Below are 23316 nucleotides of genomic sequence, written 5' to 3' on the forward strand. Positions count from 1 at the left end.
CAATGACGCTTCAGCAGCGGTGTATGAATGCAGGCTAAAGTCATCCCCGTGACGATGACGATTCAGTGGAGCTGTACAAATTCTGGCTGAAGTCAGCCCTGTGACAAAGATCCATCAGTGGAGCTGAATGAATGCAGGCTGAAGTCAGCCCTGTGACAATGACGCATCAGTGGAGCTGTAGGAATGCAAGCTGAGGTCAGACCTGTGACTCTGACGCATCAGTGGAGCTATTGGAATGCAGACTGAAGTCAGCCCTGTGGTCATGATACATCAGTGGAGCTGTATGAATGCACGCTGAAGTCAGCCCTGTGACAATGACGCTTCAGCGGCGCTGTATGAATGCAGGCTAAAGTCAGCCCCGTGACAATGACGTTTCAGTGGAGCTGTACAAATTCTGGCTGAAGTCAACCCTGTGACAAAGATCCATCAGTGGAGCTGTATGAATGCAGGCTGAAGTCAGCCCTGTGACAATGATCCATCTGTGGAGCTGTATGAATGCAGGCTAAAGCCATCCCTATGACATTGAAACATCAGTGGAGCTGCATGAATGCGTGCTGAAGTCAGCCTTGTGACAATGACACATCAGTGGAGATGTATGAATGCGGGCTGAAGTCAGCCCGGTGACAATTATCCATCAGTGGAACTGTATGAATGCAGGCTGAAGTCATCCCTGTGACAATGATCCATCTGTAGAGCTGTAGGAATGCAGGCTAAAGTGAGCCCTGTGACAATAATGCATCAGTGGAGCTGTATGAATGCAGGCTGAAGTCAGCCCTGTGACAATGACGCATCAGCGGCGCTATATGAATGCAGGCTTAGGTCAGCCCTGTGACAATGACGATTCAGTGGAGCTGTACGAACGCATGCTGAAGTCAGTCCTGTGACAAAGATTCATCAGTGGAGCTGTATGAATGCAAGCTGAGGTCAGACCTGTGACTCTGACGCATCAGTGGAGCTATTGGAATGCAGACTGAAGTCAGCCCTGTGGTCATGACCCATCAGTGGAGCTGTATGAATGCAGGCTGAAGTCATCCCTATGACAATAACGCATCAGTGGAGCTGTATGAATGCAGGCTGAAGTCAGCCTTGTGACAATGACACATCAGTGGAGATGTATGAATGCGGGCTGAAGTCAGCCCGGTGACAATTATCCATCAGTGGAGCTGTATGAATGCAGGCTGAAGTCAACCCTGTGACAATGATCCATCTGTAGAGCTGTAGGAATGCAGGCTAAAGTGAGCCCTGTGACAATGATGCATCAGTGAAGCTGTATGAATGCAGGCTGAAGTCAGCCCTGTGACAATGACGCATCAGTGGTGCTGTATGAATGCAGGCTTAAGTCAGCCCTGTGACAATGACGATTCAGTGGAGCTGTACGAATGCATGCTGAAGTCAGTCCTGTGACAAAGATTCATCAGTGGAGCTGTATGAATGCAGGCTGAAGTCAGCCCTGTGACAATTATCCATCTGTGGAGCTGTATGAATGCAGGCTAAAGCCATCCCTATGACAATGACGCATCAGTGGAGCTGCATGAATGCAGGCTGAAGTCACCCCTATGACAATGGCCAATCAGTGGAGCTTTATGAATGCAGGCTGAAGTCAGCCAAGTGACAATGACGCATCAGTGGAGCTGTAGGAATGCAGACTGAAGTCAGCCCTGTGGTCATGATACATCAGTGGAGCTGTATGAATGCACGCTGAAGTCAGCCCTGTGACAATGACGCTTCAGCGGCGCTGTATGAATGCAGGCTAAAGTCAGCCCCTTGACAATGACGATTCAGTGGAGCTGTACAAATTCTGGCTGAAGTCAGCCCTGTGACAAAGATCCATCAGTGGAGCTGAATGAATGCAGGCTGAAGTCAGCCCTGTGACAATGATCCATCTGTGGAGCTGTATGAATGCAGGCTAAAGCCATCCCTATGACATTGACACATCAGTGGAGCTGCATGAATGCATGCTGAAGTCACCCCTATGACAATGGCCCATCAGTGGAACTGTACGAATGCGGGCTAAAGTCAGCCCTGTGACAATGGCTCATCAGTGGAGTTGTATGAATAAAAGCTGAAGTCAGCCCTGTGACAATGACGCAACACTGGAGAGCTAGGAATGCAGGCTGAAGACAGCCCTGTGACAATGACCCATCAGTGGAGCTGTATGAATGCAGGCTGAAGTCATCCCTCTGACAATAACGCATCAGTGGAGCTGTATGAATGCAGGCTGAAGTCAGCCTTGTGACAATGACACATCAGTGGAGATGTATGAATGCGGGCTAAAGTCAGCCCGGTGACAATTATCCATCAGTGGAACTGTATGAATGCAGGCTGAAGTCATCCCTGTGACAATGATCCATCTGTAGAGCTGTAGGAATGCAGGCTAAAGTGAGCCCTGTGACAATAATGCATCAGTGGAGCTGTATGAATGCAGGCTGAAGTCAGCCCTGTGACAATGACGCATCTGCGGCGCTATATGAATGCAGGCTTAAGTCAGCCCTGTGACAATGACGATTCAGTGGAGCTGTACGAATGCATGCTGAAGTCAGTCCTGTGACAAAGATTCATCAGTGGAGCTGTATGAATGCAGGCTGAAGTCAGCTCTGTGACAATGATCCATCTGTGGAGCTGTATGAATGCAGGCTAAAGCCATCCCTATGACTATGACGCATCCGTGGAGCTGCATGAATGCAGGCTGAAGTCACCCCTATGACAATGGCCAATCAGTGGAGCTGTATGAATGCAGGATGAAGTCAGCCTAGTGACAATGACGCATCAGTGGAGCTGTAGGAATGCAAGCTGAGGTCAGACCTGTGACTCTGACGCGTCAGTGGAGCTATTGGAATGCAGACTGAAGTCAGCCCTGTGGTCATAATACATCAGTGGAGCTGTATGAATGCACGCTGAAGTCAGCCCTGTGACAATGACGCTTCAGCGGCGCTGTATGAATGCAGTCTAAAGTCAGCCCCATGACAATGACGATTCAGTGGAGCTGTACAAATTCTGGCTGAAGTCAACCCTGTGACAAAGATCCATCAGTGGAGCTGTATGAATGCAGGCTGAAGTCAGCCCTGTGACAATGATCCATCAGTGGTGCTGTATGAATGCAGGCTAAAGCCATCCCTCTGACATTGAAACATCAGTGGAGCTGCATGAATGCATGCTGAAGTCAGCCTTGTGACAATGACACATCAGTGGAGATGTATGAATGCGGGCTGAAGTCAGCCCGGTGACAATTATCTATCAGTGGAACTGTATGAATGCAGGCTGAAGTCATCCCTGTGACAATGATCCATCTGTAGAGCTGTAGGAATGCAGGCTAAAGTGAGCCCTGTGACAATAATGCATCAGTGGAGCTGTATGAATGCAGGCTGAAGTCAGCCCTGTTACAATGACGCATCAGCGGCGCTATATGAATGCAGGCTTAAGTCAGCCCTGTGACAATGATGATTCAGTGGAGCTGTACGAATGCATGCTGAAGTCAGTCCTGTGACAAAGATTCATCAGTGGAGCTGTATGAATGCAGGCTGAAGTCAGCCCTGTGACAATGATCCATCTGTGGAGCTGTATGAATGCAGGCTAAAGCCATCCCTATGACAATGACGCATCAGTGGAGCTGCATGAATGCAGGCTGAAGTCACCCCTATGACAATGGCCAATCAGTGGAGCTGTATGAATGCAGGCTGAAGTCAGCCAAGTGACAATGACGCATCAGTGGAGCTGTAGGAATGAAAGCTGAGGTCAGACCTGTGACTCTGACGCATCAGTGGAGCTATTGGAATGCAGACTGAAGTCAGCCCTGTGGTCATGATACATCAGTGGAGCTGTATGAATGCACGCTGAAGTCAGCCCTGTGACAATGACGCTTCAGCGGCGCTGTATGAATGCAGGCTAAAGTCAGCCTCGTGACAATGACGATTCAGTGGAGCTGTACAAATTCTGGCTGAAGTCAGCCCTGTGACAAAGATCCATCAGTGGAGCTGAATGAATGCAGGCTGAAGTCAGCCCTGTGACAATGATCCATCTGTGGAGCTGTATGAATGCAGGCTAAAGCCATCCCTATGACATTGACACATCAGTGGAGCTGCATGAATGCATGCTGAAGTCACCCCTATGACAATGGCCCATCAGTGGAACTGTACGAATGCGGGCTAAAGTCAGCCCTGTGACAATGGCTCATCAGTGGAGTTGTATGAATAAAAGCTGAAGTCAGCCCTGTGACAATGACGCAACACTGGAGAGCTAGGAATGCAGGCTGAAGACAGCCCTGTGACAATGACCCATCAGTGCAGCTGTATGAATGCAGGCTGAAGTCATCCCTCTGACAATAACGCATCAGTGGAGCTGTATGAATGCAAGCTGAAGTCAGCCTTGTGACAATTACACATCAGTGGAGATGTATGAATGCGGGCTGAAGTCAGCCCGGTGACAATTATCCATCAGTGGAGCTGTATGAATGCAGGCTGAAGTCAACCCTGTGACAATGATCCATCTGTAGAGCTGTAGGAATGCAGGCTAAAGTGAGCCCTGTGACAATGATGCATCAGTGAAGCTGTATGAATGCAGGCTGAAGTCAGCCCTGTGACAATGACGCATCAGTGGTGCTGTATGAATGCAGGCTTAAGTCAGCCCTGTGACAATGACGATTCAGTGGAGCTGTACGAATGCATGCTGAAGTCAGTCCTGTGACAAAGATTCATCAGTGGAGCTGTATGAATGCAGGCTGAAGTCAGCCCTGTGACAATTATCCATCTGTGGAGCTGTATGAATGCAGGCTAAAGCCATCCCTATGACAATGACGCATCAGTGGAGCTGCATGAATGCAGGCTGAAGTCACCCCTATGACAATGGCCAATCAGTGGAGCTTTATGAATGCAGGCTGAAGTCAGCCAAGTGACAATGACGCATCAGTGGAGCTGTAGGAATGCAGACTGAAGTCAGCCCTGTGGTCATGATACATCAGTGGAGCTGTATGAATGCACGCTGAAGTCAGCCCTGTGACAATGACGCTTCAGCGGCGCTGTATGAATGCAGGCTAAAGTCAGCCCCTTGACAATGACGATTCAGTGGAGCTGTACAAATTCTGGCTGAAGTCAGCCCTGTGACAAAGATCCATCAGTGGAGCTGAATGAATGCAGGCTGAAGTCAGCCCTGTGACAATGATCCATCTGTGGAGCTGTATGAATGCAGGCTAAAGCCATCCCTATGACATTGACACATCAGTGGAGCTGCATGAATGCATGCTGAAGTCACCCCTATGACAATGGCCCATCAGTGGAACTGTACGAATGCGGGCTAAAGTCAGCCCTGTGACAATGGCTCATCAGTGGAGTTGTATGAATAAAAGCTGAAGTCAGCCCTGTGACAATGACGCAACACTGGAGAGCTAGGAATGCAGGCTGAAGACAGCCCTGTGACAATGACCCATCAGTGGAGCTGTATGAATGCAGGCTGAAGTCATCCCTCTGACAATAACGCATCAGTGGAGCTGTATGAATGCAGGCTGAAGTCAGCCTTGTGACAATGACACATCAGTGGAGATGTATGAATGCGGGCTAAAGTCAGCCCGGTGACAATTATCCATCAGTGGAACTGTATGAATGCAGGCTGAAGTCATCCCTGTGACAATGATCCATCTGTAGAGCTGTAGGAATGCAGGCTAAAGTGAGCCCTGTGACAATAATGCATCAGTGGAGCTGTATGAATGCAGGCTGAAGTCAGCCCTGTGACAATGACGCATCTGCGGCGCTATATGAATGCAGGCTTAAGTCAGCCCTGTGACAATGACGATTCAGTGGAGCTGTACGAATGCATGCTGAAGTCAGTCCTGTGACAAAGATTCATCAGTGGAGCTGTATGAATGCAGGCTGAAGTCAGCTCTGTGACAATGATCCATCTGTGGAGCTGTATGAATGCAGGCTAAAGCCATCCCTATGACTATGACGCATCCGTGGAGCTGCATGAATGCAGGCTGAAGTCACCCCTATGACAATGGCCAATCAGTGGAGCTGTATGAATGCAGGATGAAGTCAGCCTAGTGACAATGACGCATCAGTGGAGCTGTAGGAATGCAAGCTGAGGTCAGACCTGTGACTCTGACGCGTCAGTGGAGCTATTGGAATGCAGACTGAAGTCAGCCCTGTGGTCATAATACATCAGTGGAGCTGTATGAATGCACGCTGAAGTCAGTCCTGTGACAATGACGCTTCAGCGGCGCTGTATGAATGCAGTCTAAAGTCAGCCCCATGACAATGACGATTCAGTGGAGCTGTACAAATTCTGGCTGAAGTCAACCCTGTGACAAAGATCCATCAGTGGAGCTGTATGAATGCAGGCTGAAGTCAGCCCTGTGACAATGATCCATCAGTGGTGCTGTATGAATGCAGGCTAAAGCCATCCCTCTGACATTGAAACATCAGTGGAGCTGCATGAATGCATGCTGAAGTCAGCCTTGTGACAATGACACATCAGTGGAGATGTATGAATGCGGGCTGAAGTCAGCCCGGTGACAATTATCTATCAGTGGAACTGTATGAATGCAGGCTGAAGTCATCCCTGTGACAATGATCCATCTGTAGAGCTGTAGGAATGCAGGCTAAAGTGAGCCCTGTGACAATAATGCATCAGTGGAGCTGTATGAATGCAGGCTGAAGTCAGCCCTGTTACAATGACGCATCAGCGGCGCTATATGAATGCAGGCTTAAGTCAGCCCTGTGACAATGATGATTCAGTGGAGCTGTACGAATGCATGCTGAAGTCAGTCCTGTGACAAAGATTCATCAGTGGAGCTGTATGAATGCAGGCTGAAGTCAGCCCTGTGACAATGATCCATCTGTGGAGCTGTATGAATGCAGGCTAAAGCCATCCCTATGACAATGACGCATCAGTGGAGCTGCATGAATGCAGGCTGAAGTCACCCCTATGACAATGGCCAATCAGTGGAGCTGTATGAATGCAGGCTGAAGTCAGCCAAGTGACAATGACGCATCAGTGGAGCTGTAGGAATGAAAGCTGAGGTCAGACCTGTGACTCTGACGCATCAGTGGAGCTATTGGAATGCAGACTGAAGTCAGCCCTGTGGTCATGATACATCAGTGGAGCTGTATGAATGCACGCTGAAGTCAGCCCTGTGACAATGACGCTTCAGCGGCGCTGTATGAATGCAGGCTAAAGTCAGCCTCGTGACAATGACGATTCAGTGGAGCTGTACAAATTCTGGCTGAAGTCAGCCCTGTGACAAAGATCCATCAGTGGAGCTGAATGAATGCAGGCTGAAGTCAGCCCTGTGACAATGATCCATCTGTGGAGCTGTATGAATGCAGGCTAAAGCCATCCCTATGACATTGACACATCAGTGGAGCTGCATGAATGCATGCTGAAGTCACCCCTATGACAATGGCCCATCAGTGGAACTGTACGAATGCGGGCTAAAGTCAGCCCTGTGACAATGGCTCATCAGTGGAGTTGTATGAATAAAAGCTGAAGTCAGCCCTGTGACAATGACGCAACACTGGAGAGCTAGGAATGCAGGCTGAAGACAGCCCTGTGACAATGACCCATCAGTGCAGCTGTATGAATGCAGGCTGAAGTCATCCCTCTGACAATAACGCATCAGTGGAGCTGTATGAATGCAAGCTGAAGTCAGCCTTGTGACAATTACACATCAGTGGAGATGTATGAATGCGGGCTGAAGTCAGCCCGGTGACAATTATCCATCAGTGGAGCTGTATGAATGCAGGCTGAAGTCATCCCTGTGACAATGATCCATCTGTAGAGCTGTAGGAATGCAGGCTAAAGTGAGCCCTGTGACAATGATGCATCAGTGGAGCTGTATGAATGCAGGCTGAAGTCAGCCCTGTGACAATGACACATCAGTGGAGCTATATGAATGCAGGCTGAAGTCAGCCTAGTGACAATGACCCATCAGTGGAGCTGTATGAATGCAGGCTGAAATCAGCCATGTAACAATGACGCATCAGTGGAGAGCTAGGAATGCAGTCTGAAGACATCCCTGTGACAATGACACATCTGTCGAGCTGTATGAATGCGGGCTGAGGTCAGCCCTGTGACAATTACGCTTCTGTGGAGCTGTATAAATGCAGGCTGAAGTCAGCCCTGTGACAATGATGCAACAGTGGAGAGCTATAAATGCAGGCTGAAGACAGCCCTGTAACAATGACACATCTGTGGAGCTGTATGAATGTGGGGTGAAAACAGCCCTGTGACAAATACGCTTCTGTGGAGCTGTATAAATGCAGGCTGAAGTCAGCCCTGTGACAATGATCCTTCTGTGGAGCTGTATGAATGCATGCTGAAGTCAGCCCTGTGACAATGATCCATCTGTGGAACTGTATGAATGCAGGCTGAAGTCAGCCCTGTGACAAGGATGCATCAGTGGAGCTGCCTGAATGCAGGCTGAAGTCAGCCCTGTGACAATGACGATTCAGTGGAGCTTCACGAATGCAGGCTGAAGTCAGCCCTGTGACAATGATCCATCTGTGGAGCGGTAGAAATGCAGGCTGAAGTCAGTCCCGTGAGAATGACGCATCAGTGGAGATGCATGAATGCAGACTGAAGTCAGCCCTGTGACAATGACGTATCTGTGGAGCTGTTTGAATGCAGGATAAAGTCAGACTTGTAACAATGACCCATCAGTGGAGCTGTATGAATGGAGGCTGAAGTCAGCCTTGTGACAATGACGCATCAGTGGAGCGGTAGAAATGCAGGCTGAAGTCAGTCCTGTGAGAATGACGCATCAGTGGAGATGCATGCATGCAGGCTGAAGTCAGCCCTGTGACAATGACGCATCAGTGGAGATGCATGAATGCAGACTGAAGTCAGCCCTGTGACAATGACGTACTTGTGGAGCTGTTTGAATGCAGGAGGCGGTCAGCCCTATGACAATGACGCATCAGTGGAGTGGTAGGAATGCAGGCTGAAGTCAGCCCTGTGATAGAGGTGAAAGTCAGTGGTGTGAGAATGCAGTTTGAAGTGAGGAATGACATTGGTGAAGCAGTGTGACTGCTGACTGAAGAGAACAAGATGGCTGGTGGCTGAGGTATAAACAGAGGTGGAGAACATGTGCAGCTTGAAGTCTGAGGAGCATCGACAGAGCTGTGTGAATTCTGGCTTCTGACAGGTGTGTGACTGTGATAATTCAGTATAATTTACTTGATTCATAATCTAAATGTTGCTGTTCCTTTGGGTAATAAATGAAAAAGAGTGACAGAATTTGTGCAGGGAAAATACAGCACATTCCTACCTTCCCCCAGCTAAAAAATAAGAAAACATGAAATATTTCAGTAGCATCCTTAATCTTCAGTGCGGAACTCAGTCTTGGGGCGGAAATACTGCACAGGGTAAATGCAGCACCCGGGGGTATCTGTAGTGACGTATTACTTCCTAAAACAACGCGCAACTTGTAATGAAGCTCTGTGCAGGCGGATATGAATCTCCACAATTCGAAATATTGTTGCATCGCATATGTAAAGCAGAGAATGTATTTGTATGTGGGTGTTGTGAGCCATGTGGTTAGAACTTGGACTATGGAGCACCGGGTTCAGGGAGCAGAGTCCCATATCTCAAGTGTCACCCTCAAACTCTTCAGCAAGCCTCGCCCTGTCCCTGTGTATTTGATAGAGGTGTAGTGGCACTTACAGACCATCAAACTGCAAGTTATTCTTTACTGTCACTGATTTTAAGTTCTAATAGCATTCATTTTAAGGAGTCCGAGAATGGAATGAAGGCCATTTATGACAAGCTGATGATAATGTTTGTCATTTTCCAGGTATTTAAATTGTAGTTGTTTAAAGGACATTTAGCACTACAGCGCTCATCTGCAAGGAGATTGCATCTTTTTAATGTGACCTATCCCAAGTTAACAGGGTATGCAAATGTAAAGGGTTAGCCCCAGTCCACAACCTTCTAGGTTGCTGTGTTAGTCTCTAGACGCTTCACATAGGGAATAATGCTTACATTCCTTTCCTCCATCATTGTGATGAGTCCCAGAGCAGGAGTGCCTAGAATTCAGCTCACAGTGTGAGCTAAATAAAATATACTTTGTTACTTTTGGTGTGTTTGGTTTTATTTTCAGCATTTAATATATTTCTGTGACTCATAGCAAGACATATTAGGAAATTGACATTTTTAGTAACAAAGGTAGAGCTATGTGAAAAATAAATGTTTATTGGGTAGGAAGCTCAAAAACGCTTTGTTATTTTGGAGAAGTGTGCCTGTTTTATGATGTGTAAAGTTATTTGTGTACAATAAAATCTATTTTGGAAAACATTTTGCAAAACGTACCTTATAATTGTTACATTTTACACGAAGAATAAAAATGGCCTAGTAGGACCAGACCTTCTTTGCTCACAACCCTGCAGCTAGCTTACCCGGAGCGCCTTTTGCACATGGTCAGCTGATGCATGCACACAAAGGGCTTCTCGCTGCACACGGTGAAGTTAAATTAAAGAGAACATTACTTGAGGGCCTTTTCAAGGTTTGCCAAGTAGGATGCCCCACTGCTGAGTGATAGCAGTTGCCCTCCAATTAGAAGGTGTTCTGCCCAATTGACAGAGCGTTTCCACTAAAAGTGCTCCCGCACGCAACTTTCGGGACACTGCTCTAGTGAGACGTATGTTCTTTCTGGGCTCACCTAGATAGGAGACATAATTAGCATGAATGAATAACACTAAAAAGTATGAACTCATCCCCCAAGTGCAAGACAGGGACTTTGCTCAAAACCAGCATTGGCAACGTCCATAGATTTTGACTTTAAATTGCTGAGCTACTGGCTTTACCAATGCTTGCTTGAACCAGCATGAGTACACATGGGTCAAAATGCATTCCAAGATGACTGCCATGCAGCATTATGCATGGGTAAGCCCTAGTCATGTCGCATGCATGCACATGCATCATGGTGATTGGCAGCCATTTTTAGGTCTACCCCTAGCCAAGACAATTTTTCACCCCAAAATTCTTAATTAAAATAAATACTTACATATACATGCATATATACACAGAGGGGCATTCAGTCTGCTATCTTCATCCATCGGTGTGTTGTAGTGCCAGCACCAGCAAGACACGCAAAATAATCCCTTTCTTTAGCTCCTGAACTCCTTCGCCAGCCTTATGGCGTTGCCTTTGGGGGTGTTTGTGGTGGTGATTTTCTTGTTATCAGATTGTATGTGTGCAGCAGCAGGGAGACTAATGGGTTAGTTGACTTTTAAGTTCTGTTTAGCCTTGTGGAACCGCCCGCCATACAAGCTATATGTACACCTGAGCCTTTCATGGCCAATGGGAGGTTGGATGGAACCCGACAGCCGAGGTGTGCCCCTCGGGAATTTCTGGGCTGGTGGTTCATCCCAGGGGACATCAAAATCAGTAATTGGTGCGGAACAACTGGTGGGCAGGGTTTTAAGGGTTCAGTGGGATGCCCACCTCTGTGCTGCCACTTTTACCAAGGATGTGTAGGAAGGGTAATTTGGATCAATTTCTGAAAAGTGTCAGCAGTTTGAGGTAGGATGAAGCAGGTCAACTATGGAGGGGGAGAAGGGTATTAAGGAAGCTTTGCAAATCATCAGAGAGGTGGGTAGAGAAGATTTAATGGTGCCCAGGGTTTGGAAAGAGACGAGACTGGGATGGGCACATCCCCTCGCATAGGTCAGCCGAGGAGGTAAGGGCAGTGGTGCTGCTCGCTTGCTGCTCTGGTTAACAAAGGAGAAGCCAGAGGCTGAGGCATGGCCAAAGAACAAGAGAGCGGGTGACTGTCAAAGGCCCCCGTGGGACATGTGCAGGAAGGATTTATGGAGCGCCCTGTGAAAGTAGGTGACTCACTCATAGTAGTCTTGTGTGGGGCACACCATTTGAAAGCAGGACAAGTTGCGTTGGCACCACATGCGTGACCCAAGGCATGTTGCGCCCTCTTGAGTGACAGTCTGCCTCTGGTGATGGCGGTTGGGTAAGGAGAGAGCACTCAACATAGTAACACATTCTGCCCAGGCTCATAAGACGTCGCTTTAGTGTGTGACATTAGCACAGGGGCGGGCTGGGAGGGCAATGGAAATAGAAAAAGGACGGTGTTCCTCGTCTGCAAGGTCTGGGGCTGGACAAGCATTGGGTTTAATAGACACTATGCTAGAATGGAGTGGAGGAAGTAAGGGGAGGCTAAGGAGAGGGAAGGGATTAGGAGGGTGGAAGGGGAAGAAAAGAGCCCAAAAGTCCTTGGAAAGCCTTGAGGAATTGTTATTCTAGGAAGGGGAAGGCAGCAGAGAGCAGGGAATAGCCGGGGCAATAGGATAAGTGAGGAGAAGTAAGGGAAGGACATAGATGGGGAATGGACATTTACAGAGGCAGATGTGCTGTTAAAAAAATCTGAGTAAATTGAATAGAGGGAAATAGGTTTGGCTACCAGATTACATAGAGAAGGGGGTTTTAGGGAGTATAGTTCCTCTAGCACCCTGGACCTCTGGGACAACAACTCGCCGGTGGATAAAAGCAATGAACAACGATAGCTGGGAGAGCTTGGTGTGGGTCATACACCCTAGGAGGAAGGGAGGCCATGGAAGCATGCAGGTGGCCGACAACAAAGGTGAACCATGAAGTGGGAAGATAGAGATGGTTTAAGGGGGCCTCCTAACGTGGAGCAACAAAACATGGACAATGCATATGTAGTGATGGTCGTATGTGGGGTAGCAAGATGCTGGGGATGAGTGGGAATACAATGGGACAAGGAACTATATGGGGAAATGTCAGCGTTGGAGTGTGATGGGAATAATTGGAAGAAGGGAATTGGTTAACGGGCATGGCAATGGTAGAGAAGATGGGAATTAGTGGGGGGAGGATGAGGCAGAATGGAAGGGCAAGGGACATGAAGCAACAGCAGAAGTTGGTGTTTTGCAGGCGGCAAAAAAATGGAAATCAGTGGAAGCTACAAATGAGAGAGTACTGGAGAAAAGGCTGCTGCTGGGACTGCAGGTTCCAGCACTGACCTCAACCTTAAGGCATGGTAAGAAGGCTGATGTCAGCAATACGTTGGAGATGGTTTCAAAAAGGGTTGGTGGGAATGCAAAAAAGGTGAGATCTTGTGGGTGTGAGGTTGCACAAAGGTAGGTATGTGTCGGGACAAGCGGCCAGCACAGAAGGGGCAGATGCCTAGGCAGGCGAAGAAAAGAAAGAGAAGGAGGCCAAAAAAGTGACTGAGGAAAAAAAAAAGGACCAAAAAGGAGAGGAGAATGACAAAGAAAAAAAAAGAGAGCAAAGAGATTAAAGTAAAAACGTTACCAAACATGGGCATAACAAAACCACTGGGGGTACACTGGATGGCTGCAACATAATTTGGAAGTTTTCAAGTTGTTGCATAGAGAAGTTAGGGCAAAATATGCCTTCTGGGCATTGTGGCCATGCCACTCAGACCAATCATGCTGCTGTCATGCTGGCAATACTATTACCAGCATGGAAGCAGTGTTGTGATTGGCTTAGGGGAGTTTGGGAGCCTGTGTGCTGTCGGGAGACAGAAGAGGACGGAGGAGAGGTGGCGTCTAGAGGTAAGTAGTTTTTTCTTTTTTTGTCTGTCCTTCTTCCCACCCCCTCCCACCTCCCACTGCGCCACAACTTATTTACCACAGCAGTCGTCCCTGAATTGCATAGCAGACAGTGCATGCTCTTACCACCTTTTCTTTGTTCTTGCTCTCTGGGCTGCTCAGGGTTCACAGAAGCTAGGTGCAAAATAGAGATGCTACCTTAGGGCTCGTACCTGAAACTTAGGGGGCTGTGCAAGGTGAGAGGGGAGTTGGAAGGACTGCTCAGGAGACTCTAGCCCAATCACTGAGCCTGAAACTGGTGTGCAGAGGGACGAAGGGAGACGTTGTTCAGCTCACAATCTCCTTGGTGGCAGACTGGCCCAATACACACTTTGCGGTTCCTGTTCAATCCTGACGGTAGGTTCCAATATAAAGCCACTAAATAATGTTTTTTGCCCACTTATCAAAACTTCTCTTCCCACCCCAAAACAAGTGCTACACACACTCCCAAAACACAATTTAAACCACAAGAAGATGTACAGCAGTCTCTACACACTTAGGTTAGGGTTTTGTGTTTTCGCGTTGGCAGAGCCTGCCTCACTTACAGACCAGTTATGACAAAAGACGGATCAACGGTGTGTCGGAAACAGTTCACAATCCCTTACTGACGGCACCTCCACCGTCAGGATTATGATGTCGGTTTTCGACAACCATTCCATGCCAGTGTTTCTGACATGGAAAGGCTGTAGGAAAGCAACATTGGGGTCCCCTAGCAGGGCCCCTTCCCTTCTGGACCTCTGCATTTCGGCATGAGGGCATATATGGTGCCCCCCTAAATATTCCCGCAGCATGTGGCAGGCAGCACATGGTGCCTGCCACACAGTGCAGGGATGTTTGATAAAATCCATTTTTCAATGTAAGCTTGTGATCCAGGCCTTTTCTACCTGCCGCACAAGTTTCCATTGACAAATTGATGATTCCAACCGTCCTATGGGTGGTCACATCCAAAATGGGATGTCCGAAACTTTCGACCTAAGGGCAGGTGGTTCCTTTTCCACAATGGTGTCGCATCTGCCCGACATCGTAATAAGGCCCTAGGTATTTCGGTACCCTCATGGTGCACTGGGAAAGAGGACAGAACAGAAAAAGCTTCTTTCTAATAATTTGTTTTATCTTCCTTCTCAGACTACCCGGTTAAGAAGAGGTTTGGATCTGTGCAAGTTTATTAGGAGATTCTTCTGTGTTTATGCAGAGTGCCTAGAGATGGATTGTACTTCCGAATATCGACACCAATAATATTGTGGTATAAGATTACTGACGACAGAATATCGAAGGACAAAATATTAAAAGGTAAGTGCATATAGGGAAGTACATTTCCTAACTCCACATCTATGTACCTTGAAGGTATATGTACCGCGTGGATACATATAGGTGGACTTAGGTATAGAAAATCTAGCATTACTTACCTGTTTTTTCATATTCTGTCCTCAATATTCTGTTCAAGCGATATTGTGAGTTCGATATTCAGGAGCATACGATAGAGAGATGCTCTTTTCATCCAGTTTATCTACTGTTCAATAATTACAAAAACGTTGGTGACATTCTATCAAGTACATTGGTTTTTTTAAATTCAAGAGAAATTCAAGAGATTGAAGCAAAGGTACATTTCCTATTTTCAGCAGGGTGGCCCCACAGAACCAGAACCCTTCACAGACTAGCAACAAACTCAATTGGTCCGATTGATAACTGAACATTCTTCGGCATTTATTGATGAGTTTGCATGTAAGATATTGATAATGTGCAAACGGGTGAGTTGAAGAATGAGTGTGTGGATGCATAAATAGATGCTCGATATGAAGATGAGTGACTGCGTGCATGGATGACGAGTGAATGCATGGATGAGTGACTATGAATGGATGAATGCGTGACTACTTGGATGGAAGCATCCAGGTTCTTGCAGTTCTAAGCCAGACCTATTGGCTTTGCAAATGTTTGTTAATTTACTGTCCTAGTTCCATGTTAATAAAATAAAATAACAGTGACCACAGAGCTTTCTGGCCCTAGAAAAAAAATGAAGAAATAACTATTTAAAATCAAGCCCTGCAGGATGGAGAGTGGGGCGGTGAGTGGGGCAGAAAGCATTAGGGTGGGGTGTTGAGGAAAGAAAGTATACAGGTGCAATAACCCAAAAAGAGAGAGTGAGTAAGGAAATACATGCGCTCCCATGATGTACCCAAAAGCAAACAAAAAGGATTATCTGAAGTATCTTTTGGAAGGATTGAACTCATCCAGTTAGAACCCTTTGAGACATAATTTCTTCTGGGCAGGATAAACTCATGAATAGGGAGGAAAACCATCAAATCAAGAACAGACAACTGAGACAGAGAAGAAAACAACCAGTCAGGAGCAAGGGCAGGACCCGAAGCACACTCTCAGTGTGTGTTATGCATTGGAAGCAGAAGGCATGACTACAGAAGGTTGTCTGTAGCCAAGACCTGATCATTATAGACATTTTTACTGTTCAAAAGTACTCACTGGTTGCTGGGGTAGTCACTGCTTAGTCCAAATGTCTAGGCACCATGAGCTGACACTCTCATAGATTATACATTTACTGACAGCGGGACTGACGTCTCCGATAGTATAAACATGTTCATCTTGCACAGATTATAAACTGAACGGCACCAAGTGATGTGCCGTATAGCAGACACTATCAAACCTTGTACAAGTTAGCAGTTATGTCTTCACAGAATACGTTTTTAATGTGCTTAGAAGTCTGTCGGTAATATACAGCGCCTCTTACTTTCAATGATGGGTGTATACAGAACTTCAGCGTATTCTCCTGAAACAAAAGATTTAAAAAAGTCTAATTTACCCACTGTTTGACAGAAAGAAGACTATATTAAGAAGCACTCTCTTAGCCCCCACCCCTCCCATCCCCACCACTTATACCTCAGGTTCGTTGTCCCAGAGGACTGAAAATACACATTCAAGCATTGCCCCAACCATATACATGGAAGAAATACTTTAAACTCTCATTTCACACAGGATATACATTTGGGCAATACCCATGATGCCGCTGTCTACCCTGCGCTCGCGCGGAAGGGGTCTGTGCACGTCCTTGTCATCCCAGTGTGCTGCGACGCCAGGTTACTGCGGAGCTGGGTTGGTTGTGTGGGGAAAGTGAATTTAAAATAACCAATTAAGTCAAAAAAGAAACTTTATTAATTTTGCTTAAAAGGCAAGAAATAAAAAGGAGTGAGGGTCAAAAAAATAGAAGACCTGGTTCACTCCGTGGCGGTCAACATGTTTCTGCCTCAGAGATTGTTAATCGGGCATTCGTCAGGACCAGGGGGGGATGTGCGTAGACCCGGTGGTGTGCACGCTCTAAGGTACACCCAACCGTGGGCTAATGTGTGAAAAATCAAAAAAAGCACACTAAATAGTGTGACCTCCGCCAGATAAGTTAATGTGGGGAGAGGAACGAGTTTACTAACGAGGCCTGTCCGTTGGAAGCCTCATGGGTCCCGGTAGGGGGGTAGGAGCAATATGGCACACCGCCCTTGCTGCTCTCAACCCGCGTTATGCCTAAACAGCCTCTTGCTGCCGGGCCCGGGTCCTGACGAATGCCCGATTAACAATCTCTGAGGCAGAAACATGTTGACCGCCACGGAGTGAACCAGGTCTTCTATTTTTTTGACCCTCACTCCTTTTTATTTCTTGCCTTTTAAGCAAAATTAATAAAGTTTCTTTTTTGACTTAATTGGTTATTTTAAATTCACTTTCCCCACACAACCAACCCAGCTCCGCAGTAACCTGGCGTCGCAGCACACTGGGATGACATTCGGTCGTCCCAGTGGAAGCCCGATGATGAAGCATGTCACCGACCAGGTTGGTGAGTGAGGGCTTTTCATACCCACTGGGTATTATTCTGTTGTTGCCAAGCATATTCCAAATGAACATAACGGTTCACAGGGAATCTGAGGTTTGTGGCTCGATTGATTGATGTACCACATTGATTTGAGTGCCCCCTTATTATACACTGGCTTCGTTGTTTATTGGTAAAACTCTGATGTTCACACCACGAATCTCCTGGCTACCTCTCATAATGATGCTCACAGTGCAAATGCTTCCACTATCTCTCAAGACCGACAAGTGTGAGGATGTCTGCGCATCGCCCGCACACTGTGATGTCATCAATATACACTGGGGATGCTGCCATTTCCACAGTGATCAGACAAGACAATCGCCCCCTCCTTGACAGAACTCAGTGTGAAGGCATCAGTCATGACTCTTCTAGATTTATTTCTGAAATGTCTGAAGTGGTCCCTGGTGAGGTCCACTGCAAGTATGCTACAGAGGAGGACCAAATGATGCCACAGAGTGGAATCAATTATGTCCAGAAAGGCAAATTATGCAGCATAATGTTGCACATTTTAAGATAGTATTACTTCTGAATTTTCTCGCTTTTACACATGTTAACACAGTCTGGACCAATTGTTCACCTGATTAGTACCAGTTTAGCACCCAAATACAGTAATAATCAACTGAAAGGTGACTAGTTTGAATGGCGCCTACTCTCTTGTGCAACTTTAAAAGTAATGCATTTTCTATGACATAACTCATTAGGATTGCAGACAGAGTCCAGAAAGCCCCTTAAAATGGGGATAGCGAAACAAACGTGACATAATGTTTAAATACACTGATGCACAAGCTGCGCTTGGTGCAACCTATGCTAACCCTGTAACAGAATTGCTAATGTGTTCGTGTAAAAAAAATGAATAAAACACGTTGAAATAAAAAAATTAAAAAAATAAAAAATGCAATGAAAACTTTACATATTCAAAAAACTACAGCTGCTCCACCACCAGGAGAACATTTGTGCCCTCGCCAATGTGTTAGGACAGTTCCTCCATTTTGTTTTACTCAAACTGGCAACACTTCCTGAGAATCAAAATACCAAAGCAGCTCCCATCCAGATCTTACACTGTTGCATCTCGTCATTGGGGCTCCTCCTTGGTATAAATGTTCACTCACCGGATGCAGAACCCTTGCAGCGTTAGCAATGCTTCATTGGAAGTCACTCACAACTGAATACTGTGCAGGATTTCATTGATCTGGAAGACTGAACTTTTGCACAAAGGGCTGCTCAAAGTAAGGGTGGGTGTAACTTGCACAATGTGCTGTTGTGTATTTACACAAAATGACAGGAAATGAGATGAGATGACGGGGGATTTCACATGAAGCCCAACTCTGCATTTAGTGCTATTTTCTTAGCACAAAATGTACCTTCACACTCAAATAGACCCGAGGATACATTTTGCGCCAAGAAAATACTGCGAGATGCAACTGTAGATGAACAGCAGCAGCTGTTCCTGTGCTCTTGTGGAGGCATTTTTGTCTAAAATGACAAACAATTACGTAAGCGAGTGCAATCGTGTAATTCGGGGGTTATTGCTTCACAGGAGTAACACAAAATTACCCACATTTCTACAATTTCTAGGGCCATGAGGCCTGGTTTAAAGTCTTGCTTGTCCTTTGATCTTATCGTTCAGCCCCATAAAATGGACAGAAATGACTAACCCTGGGCGTAGTTCGCGAAGTAGCGCTTTGCGTAGCTACGCAAAGTGCACTTCGCACTACGCAAGCTACGCGTAGCACTTCGCGAACTGCGTAGTACCTTGTTCGCACTGTGCAAGATGTCGTTTTCAAAGATTGCACAGTGCTGACAAGCAACCGGCACTGTGCAATCATTGAAAACGGCATCTTGCACAGTGCGAGCTGTAGTTTTCTGCTGCTCAAGTAGATTTTTACTCGAGCGGCAGCTTTCTCAACGCGAACTGGTAGTTTCTCATTGCGAGCGGTTGCGAGCATACGCGACCACTCGCAATGAGAAACCTGACCTCCTCGCGTTGGGAATCTCACCGGGAGGTTTATTTTCCATGCTCGCGATCGCCAACATGATGTTGCTGATCGCGAACAAGGAAAAAGTCTCGCCGGGATGTCATTTTGCTTGCTCGCGGTCGCCAACTTGACGTTGAGGACCGCGAGCAAGCAAAAAATGACCGCAGCACTACGCAACACTACGCTACGCGTGTTTGCACTGTGCTATGTTCAATTCGCGTAGTGCGAAGTAGCGCAAACTTTGCAAACTACGAGAGTGTAGCGTAGTGCTTTGCCCAGGCTTAGAAATTACCCCCTGAGGCTTGAAACATCCTACACAGTTTAACATGACATGATCCCAGTCTGGACCCTCCATTTCCTGGGCCCCATCAGGGTCATTCCCCAAGGTCTTAAGACACCTCGATCCTCTGTTTGGGCTGGAGCTCACCTGGCTCGTAGTAATCATACACCTTCACTAGTGCTGGCTGACGGTCGTCCACCACTTCCACCTGATTGGCTGTGAAAGAGTATGTGTGTGCACTGCTATCCATCTGCAGGGGGAGAGAAAGGATGAGAAGATGGAGAGAAGTCAACAGGAGAGGCTGGGAGAGAGGTGACGTCTGAGCAAACCAACGTTTAACAATCACGCAAAGTAAAACACTGCAAACAACTGCATAGATCAATTTTATGCCACTAGAGGCTGGAGAGTAGCATGGAAGCACCTATAATGTATGGCGCATGGGCGGTTCAGGGTGGGAACAATGCAAGCACGTATTAATGCCAACGCTAACCTACTAAAGTCACATGGATTGGCACAAATGAGCAACCATGCACATAGTATGAAAAGGAGTGTGAAATGAAAGCAGGTGCTAATATTTAGTTACATTCTTTGTACTCCATAAATGAAACTAGAACCGTCTTTTGTCATAACTGGTCTGTAAGTGAGGCAGGCTCTGCCAACGCGAAAACACAAAACCCTAACCTAAGTGTGTAGAGACTGCTTTACATCTTCTTGTGGTTTAGGGGGGAGCTGAGAAACCTACCTGGACAGCCTGGAAAACTTCGGTACACGCCATTGCTGCTACCGCCACCGCCAAGAGTCAAACCGTGCCAGAGTCAGCGTCGCCGCTCCGGGACTCCATCTCCCGGCAGCACTAGCGGCGGCGCGCTCATTGAACGCAGCGCCAGCGCCAGGAGGCGCACATAAGAACAGCTGAGGGCGGCAGAGCGGGGGGGAGCTGAGAAACCTACCTGGACAGCCTGGAAAACTTCGGTACACGCCATTGCTGCTACCGCCACCGCCAAGAGTCAAACCGTGCCAGAGTCAGCGTCGCCGCTCCGGTACTCCATCTCCCGGCAGCACTAGTGGCGGCGCGCTCATTGAACGCAGCGCCAGCGCCAGGAGGCGCACATAAGAACAGCTGAGGGCGGCAGAGCGGGGGGGAGCTGAGAAACCTACCTGGACAGCCTGGAAAACTTCGGTACACGCCATTGCTGCTACCGCCACCGCCAAGAGTCAAACCGTGCCAGAGTCAGCGTCGCCGCTCCGGGACTCCATCTCCCGGCAGCACTAGCGGCGGCGCGCTCATTGAACGCAGCGCCAGCGCCAGGAGGCGCACATAAGAACAGCTGAGGGCCGTGTCGCGGGACGCGCGCGGGACGTGCCGGGCGAAGCCCGGGACAAGGGCGGGACCGTCTGTGGCCGTCCGGGGCCGGAAGAGGCCGGGCTGGGCCACCCCCCTGTACAGTGAGTACATTTATCGAACGTTTGGAATACTCGCAGCATAACTTTTGACATTTGCGCTATCCTGTTACTTTCTGTGGGACCCCACTTGCCGCGTGAAAAATGCCTGGAATGGGGAAACGTGTTGCGGTCCCTTCAACTGTGTCTGGCACCATGGACCAATTCATCACCCGAGCTGTCTCGGTACTTGAGCAAGAAATCGCTATTACCGAAAGGCGCCTCTCTATTGATCCTAAGTTTGCTAGACGTTCTTCCCTGGGCCCGTTGGCACTTGCCAAGTCACCAAGCAAACATACAGACCATACACGGGGGGTTGTTTCTTCCCACATTGAGATTGTATCTCCAGAAAATTTGCTATCACCTCCTGGGAGGTTATCACAATCTCCAGTGATGACGGATTTGGCTTCAGCAGCGGAATCTGTGGTAACACTTAAACCTAAAACCACTCGACCACAGACCAGGGCAGGGGGGAAACCTTTTAGACCAGTGCACCACAAAAGGAAAAGGGCTGGGGTAACTGACGGTGACAGGCAGGCGAAAATTCCAAAACCTACTAGTAATACTTTGACTTCTGACTCTTTTAATTCTCCAGCCTGTCCTACACCAGCAGATGTAATTGCACCCTCTCCCCCCTTGCCCAATGGCAATGATATGCTTTCCCAGCTAGAACATACCGTTCGCTCCTTAATTTTACCCCTACTAGAAAGGATAAAAACAGTTGTAGAAAAGGTGGACAAACTTGAACAAACTATTCTGGACAATTTTTGTTCACTTAAGAATGTTGTTAAGCTGGCCACAAGGGACATTGGTAAAAGTAATTGCCACTATGGTACAAGTTCTACAAACCCCATGCCGTCTCCAACAGACAAACGCCCGGTTACAACTGATGCAGGCATAGCCCTAGGCAAAGCCCTGCCCTCACAATTCACAAACACGAGTCAGCCATCTGGGTCACAAGGGGGGGAGGGGATGTCAGTTATCCATCAGCTACCTGGGCGGGAGGGTTGTACAAGTAAAGTAGCCCCGGCTATAAACCCTATGAAATCTGTGGGTACGAGAACAGCTACTGAGTTACCTACCCCAGGCACTCCGCCCAGAGCATCCCCAACGCAAATACATCTTCCCCCTGAATCACTACCTTATGTTGTGATCTTAACTGGTGTCCCTGAACTCCCTACTGGCAAATTTGAATCCTTTCACCAATTAAAAAACAAAACGAGCCATTGGCTGAATATACACAGACCAATCCCTACTCATTTCAATGGGTGGATTCTATTTGTCAGAAGAGTACAATGGGTAGGCCCCCAACCTAAAACCACCCAGGGAGACTGCATCATCGTTAATTTCGAGGATGCACGCCTACCAAGGTTTATTACGGAGTACCCAACATACGGACCAAGAACGGGGATAGAGGCCCACAATTTAAAATTTTTCTACAACAAGGGCTTCAATTATTGACAAACCCACTCTGCGACACACGTTTTATCCCCTAAGAAGTTGAGGGCCAATGAAAGCATACTTACGGCCGAATATGATGCTGTCCCCCCAGATTTGATAGGACCACTTTTAATCTCCAGGGCCCCTTCGCCGCCTAATTGTAGAATGGGCATCAGGGGAAGGGTAGAAAGCCAGATAGCTCCATCTCACATGACACCACCCACTATTAAGCAAGGGTCCCTGTTGTCTTGGAATCTAGCTGGTATTAAGACCAAACTAGATTCACCAGAATGGGTTAGTTTTATGAGTAAATATGATGTTTGTCTCCTCCAGGAAACATGGGCCTGTGAGGCTCAGTGTCTGTTGGGTTATTTAAATTTTCACGTCCCAGCCACCCAAGGTCCGTTCGGGCGTCCAATGGGCGGACTAATTATCTGGGCTCGCCAGGATTTATTCCCGAGCGCCGTTACGATTGACACGGGCTCCCCAGATATTCAATTACTACGATTAACTCTTGACCACGGGGGTAGTTTGGATATTTATAATCTATACCTCCGTGGCACAAGAGGGAAAACGTCAAGGGTGTTGGATACCTTGGTTAGCCTTATAGAAACTGAATCATGTAACAGAGACTTGATTGTCGCAGGAGACTTCAATGTCACATTCGAACCCTTATTAGATCCTGACCTAGAAAGTGGCCTTGATCCCGAAGAGGATAGTTTATGAGGCATCCCAGCACTCTCACTC

At 47.4% G+C, this 23316-nt stretch overlaps 1 protein-coding gene across 2 annotated transcripts in view; it reads right to left on the reverse strand.

The window, feature by feature from the left end:
• The window catches only part of LOC146812807 (alpha-2-macroglobulin-like protein 1), a 747116-nt gene that overhangs the window by 29714 nt on the left and 694086 nt on the right, over positions 1-23316 (reverse strand). For both annotated transcript variants that reach the window (XM_085619917.1, XM_085619918.1), the window contains exons 34-35: positions 19837-19939; positions 16309-16347 (exon numbers count right to left, since the gene is read on the reverse strand). In XM_085619917.1, the coding sequence (XP_085476043.1) occupies positions 16309-16347; positions 19837-19939 (142 nt within the window). The remainder of the gene's footprint in view (positions 1-16308; positions 16348-19836; positions 19940-23316) is intronic.

Source organism: Triturus cristatus, chromosome 7 (genome assembly GCF_964204655.1).
Source record: "Triturus cristatus chromosome 7, aTriCri1.1, whole genome shotgun sequence".
In the NCBI taxonomy this organism is placed as follows: Eukaryota; Metazoa; Chordata; class Amphibia; order Caudata; family Salamandridae; genus Triturus; species Triturus cristatus.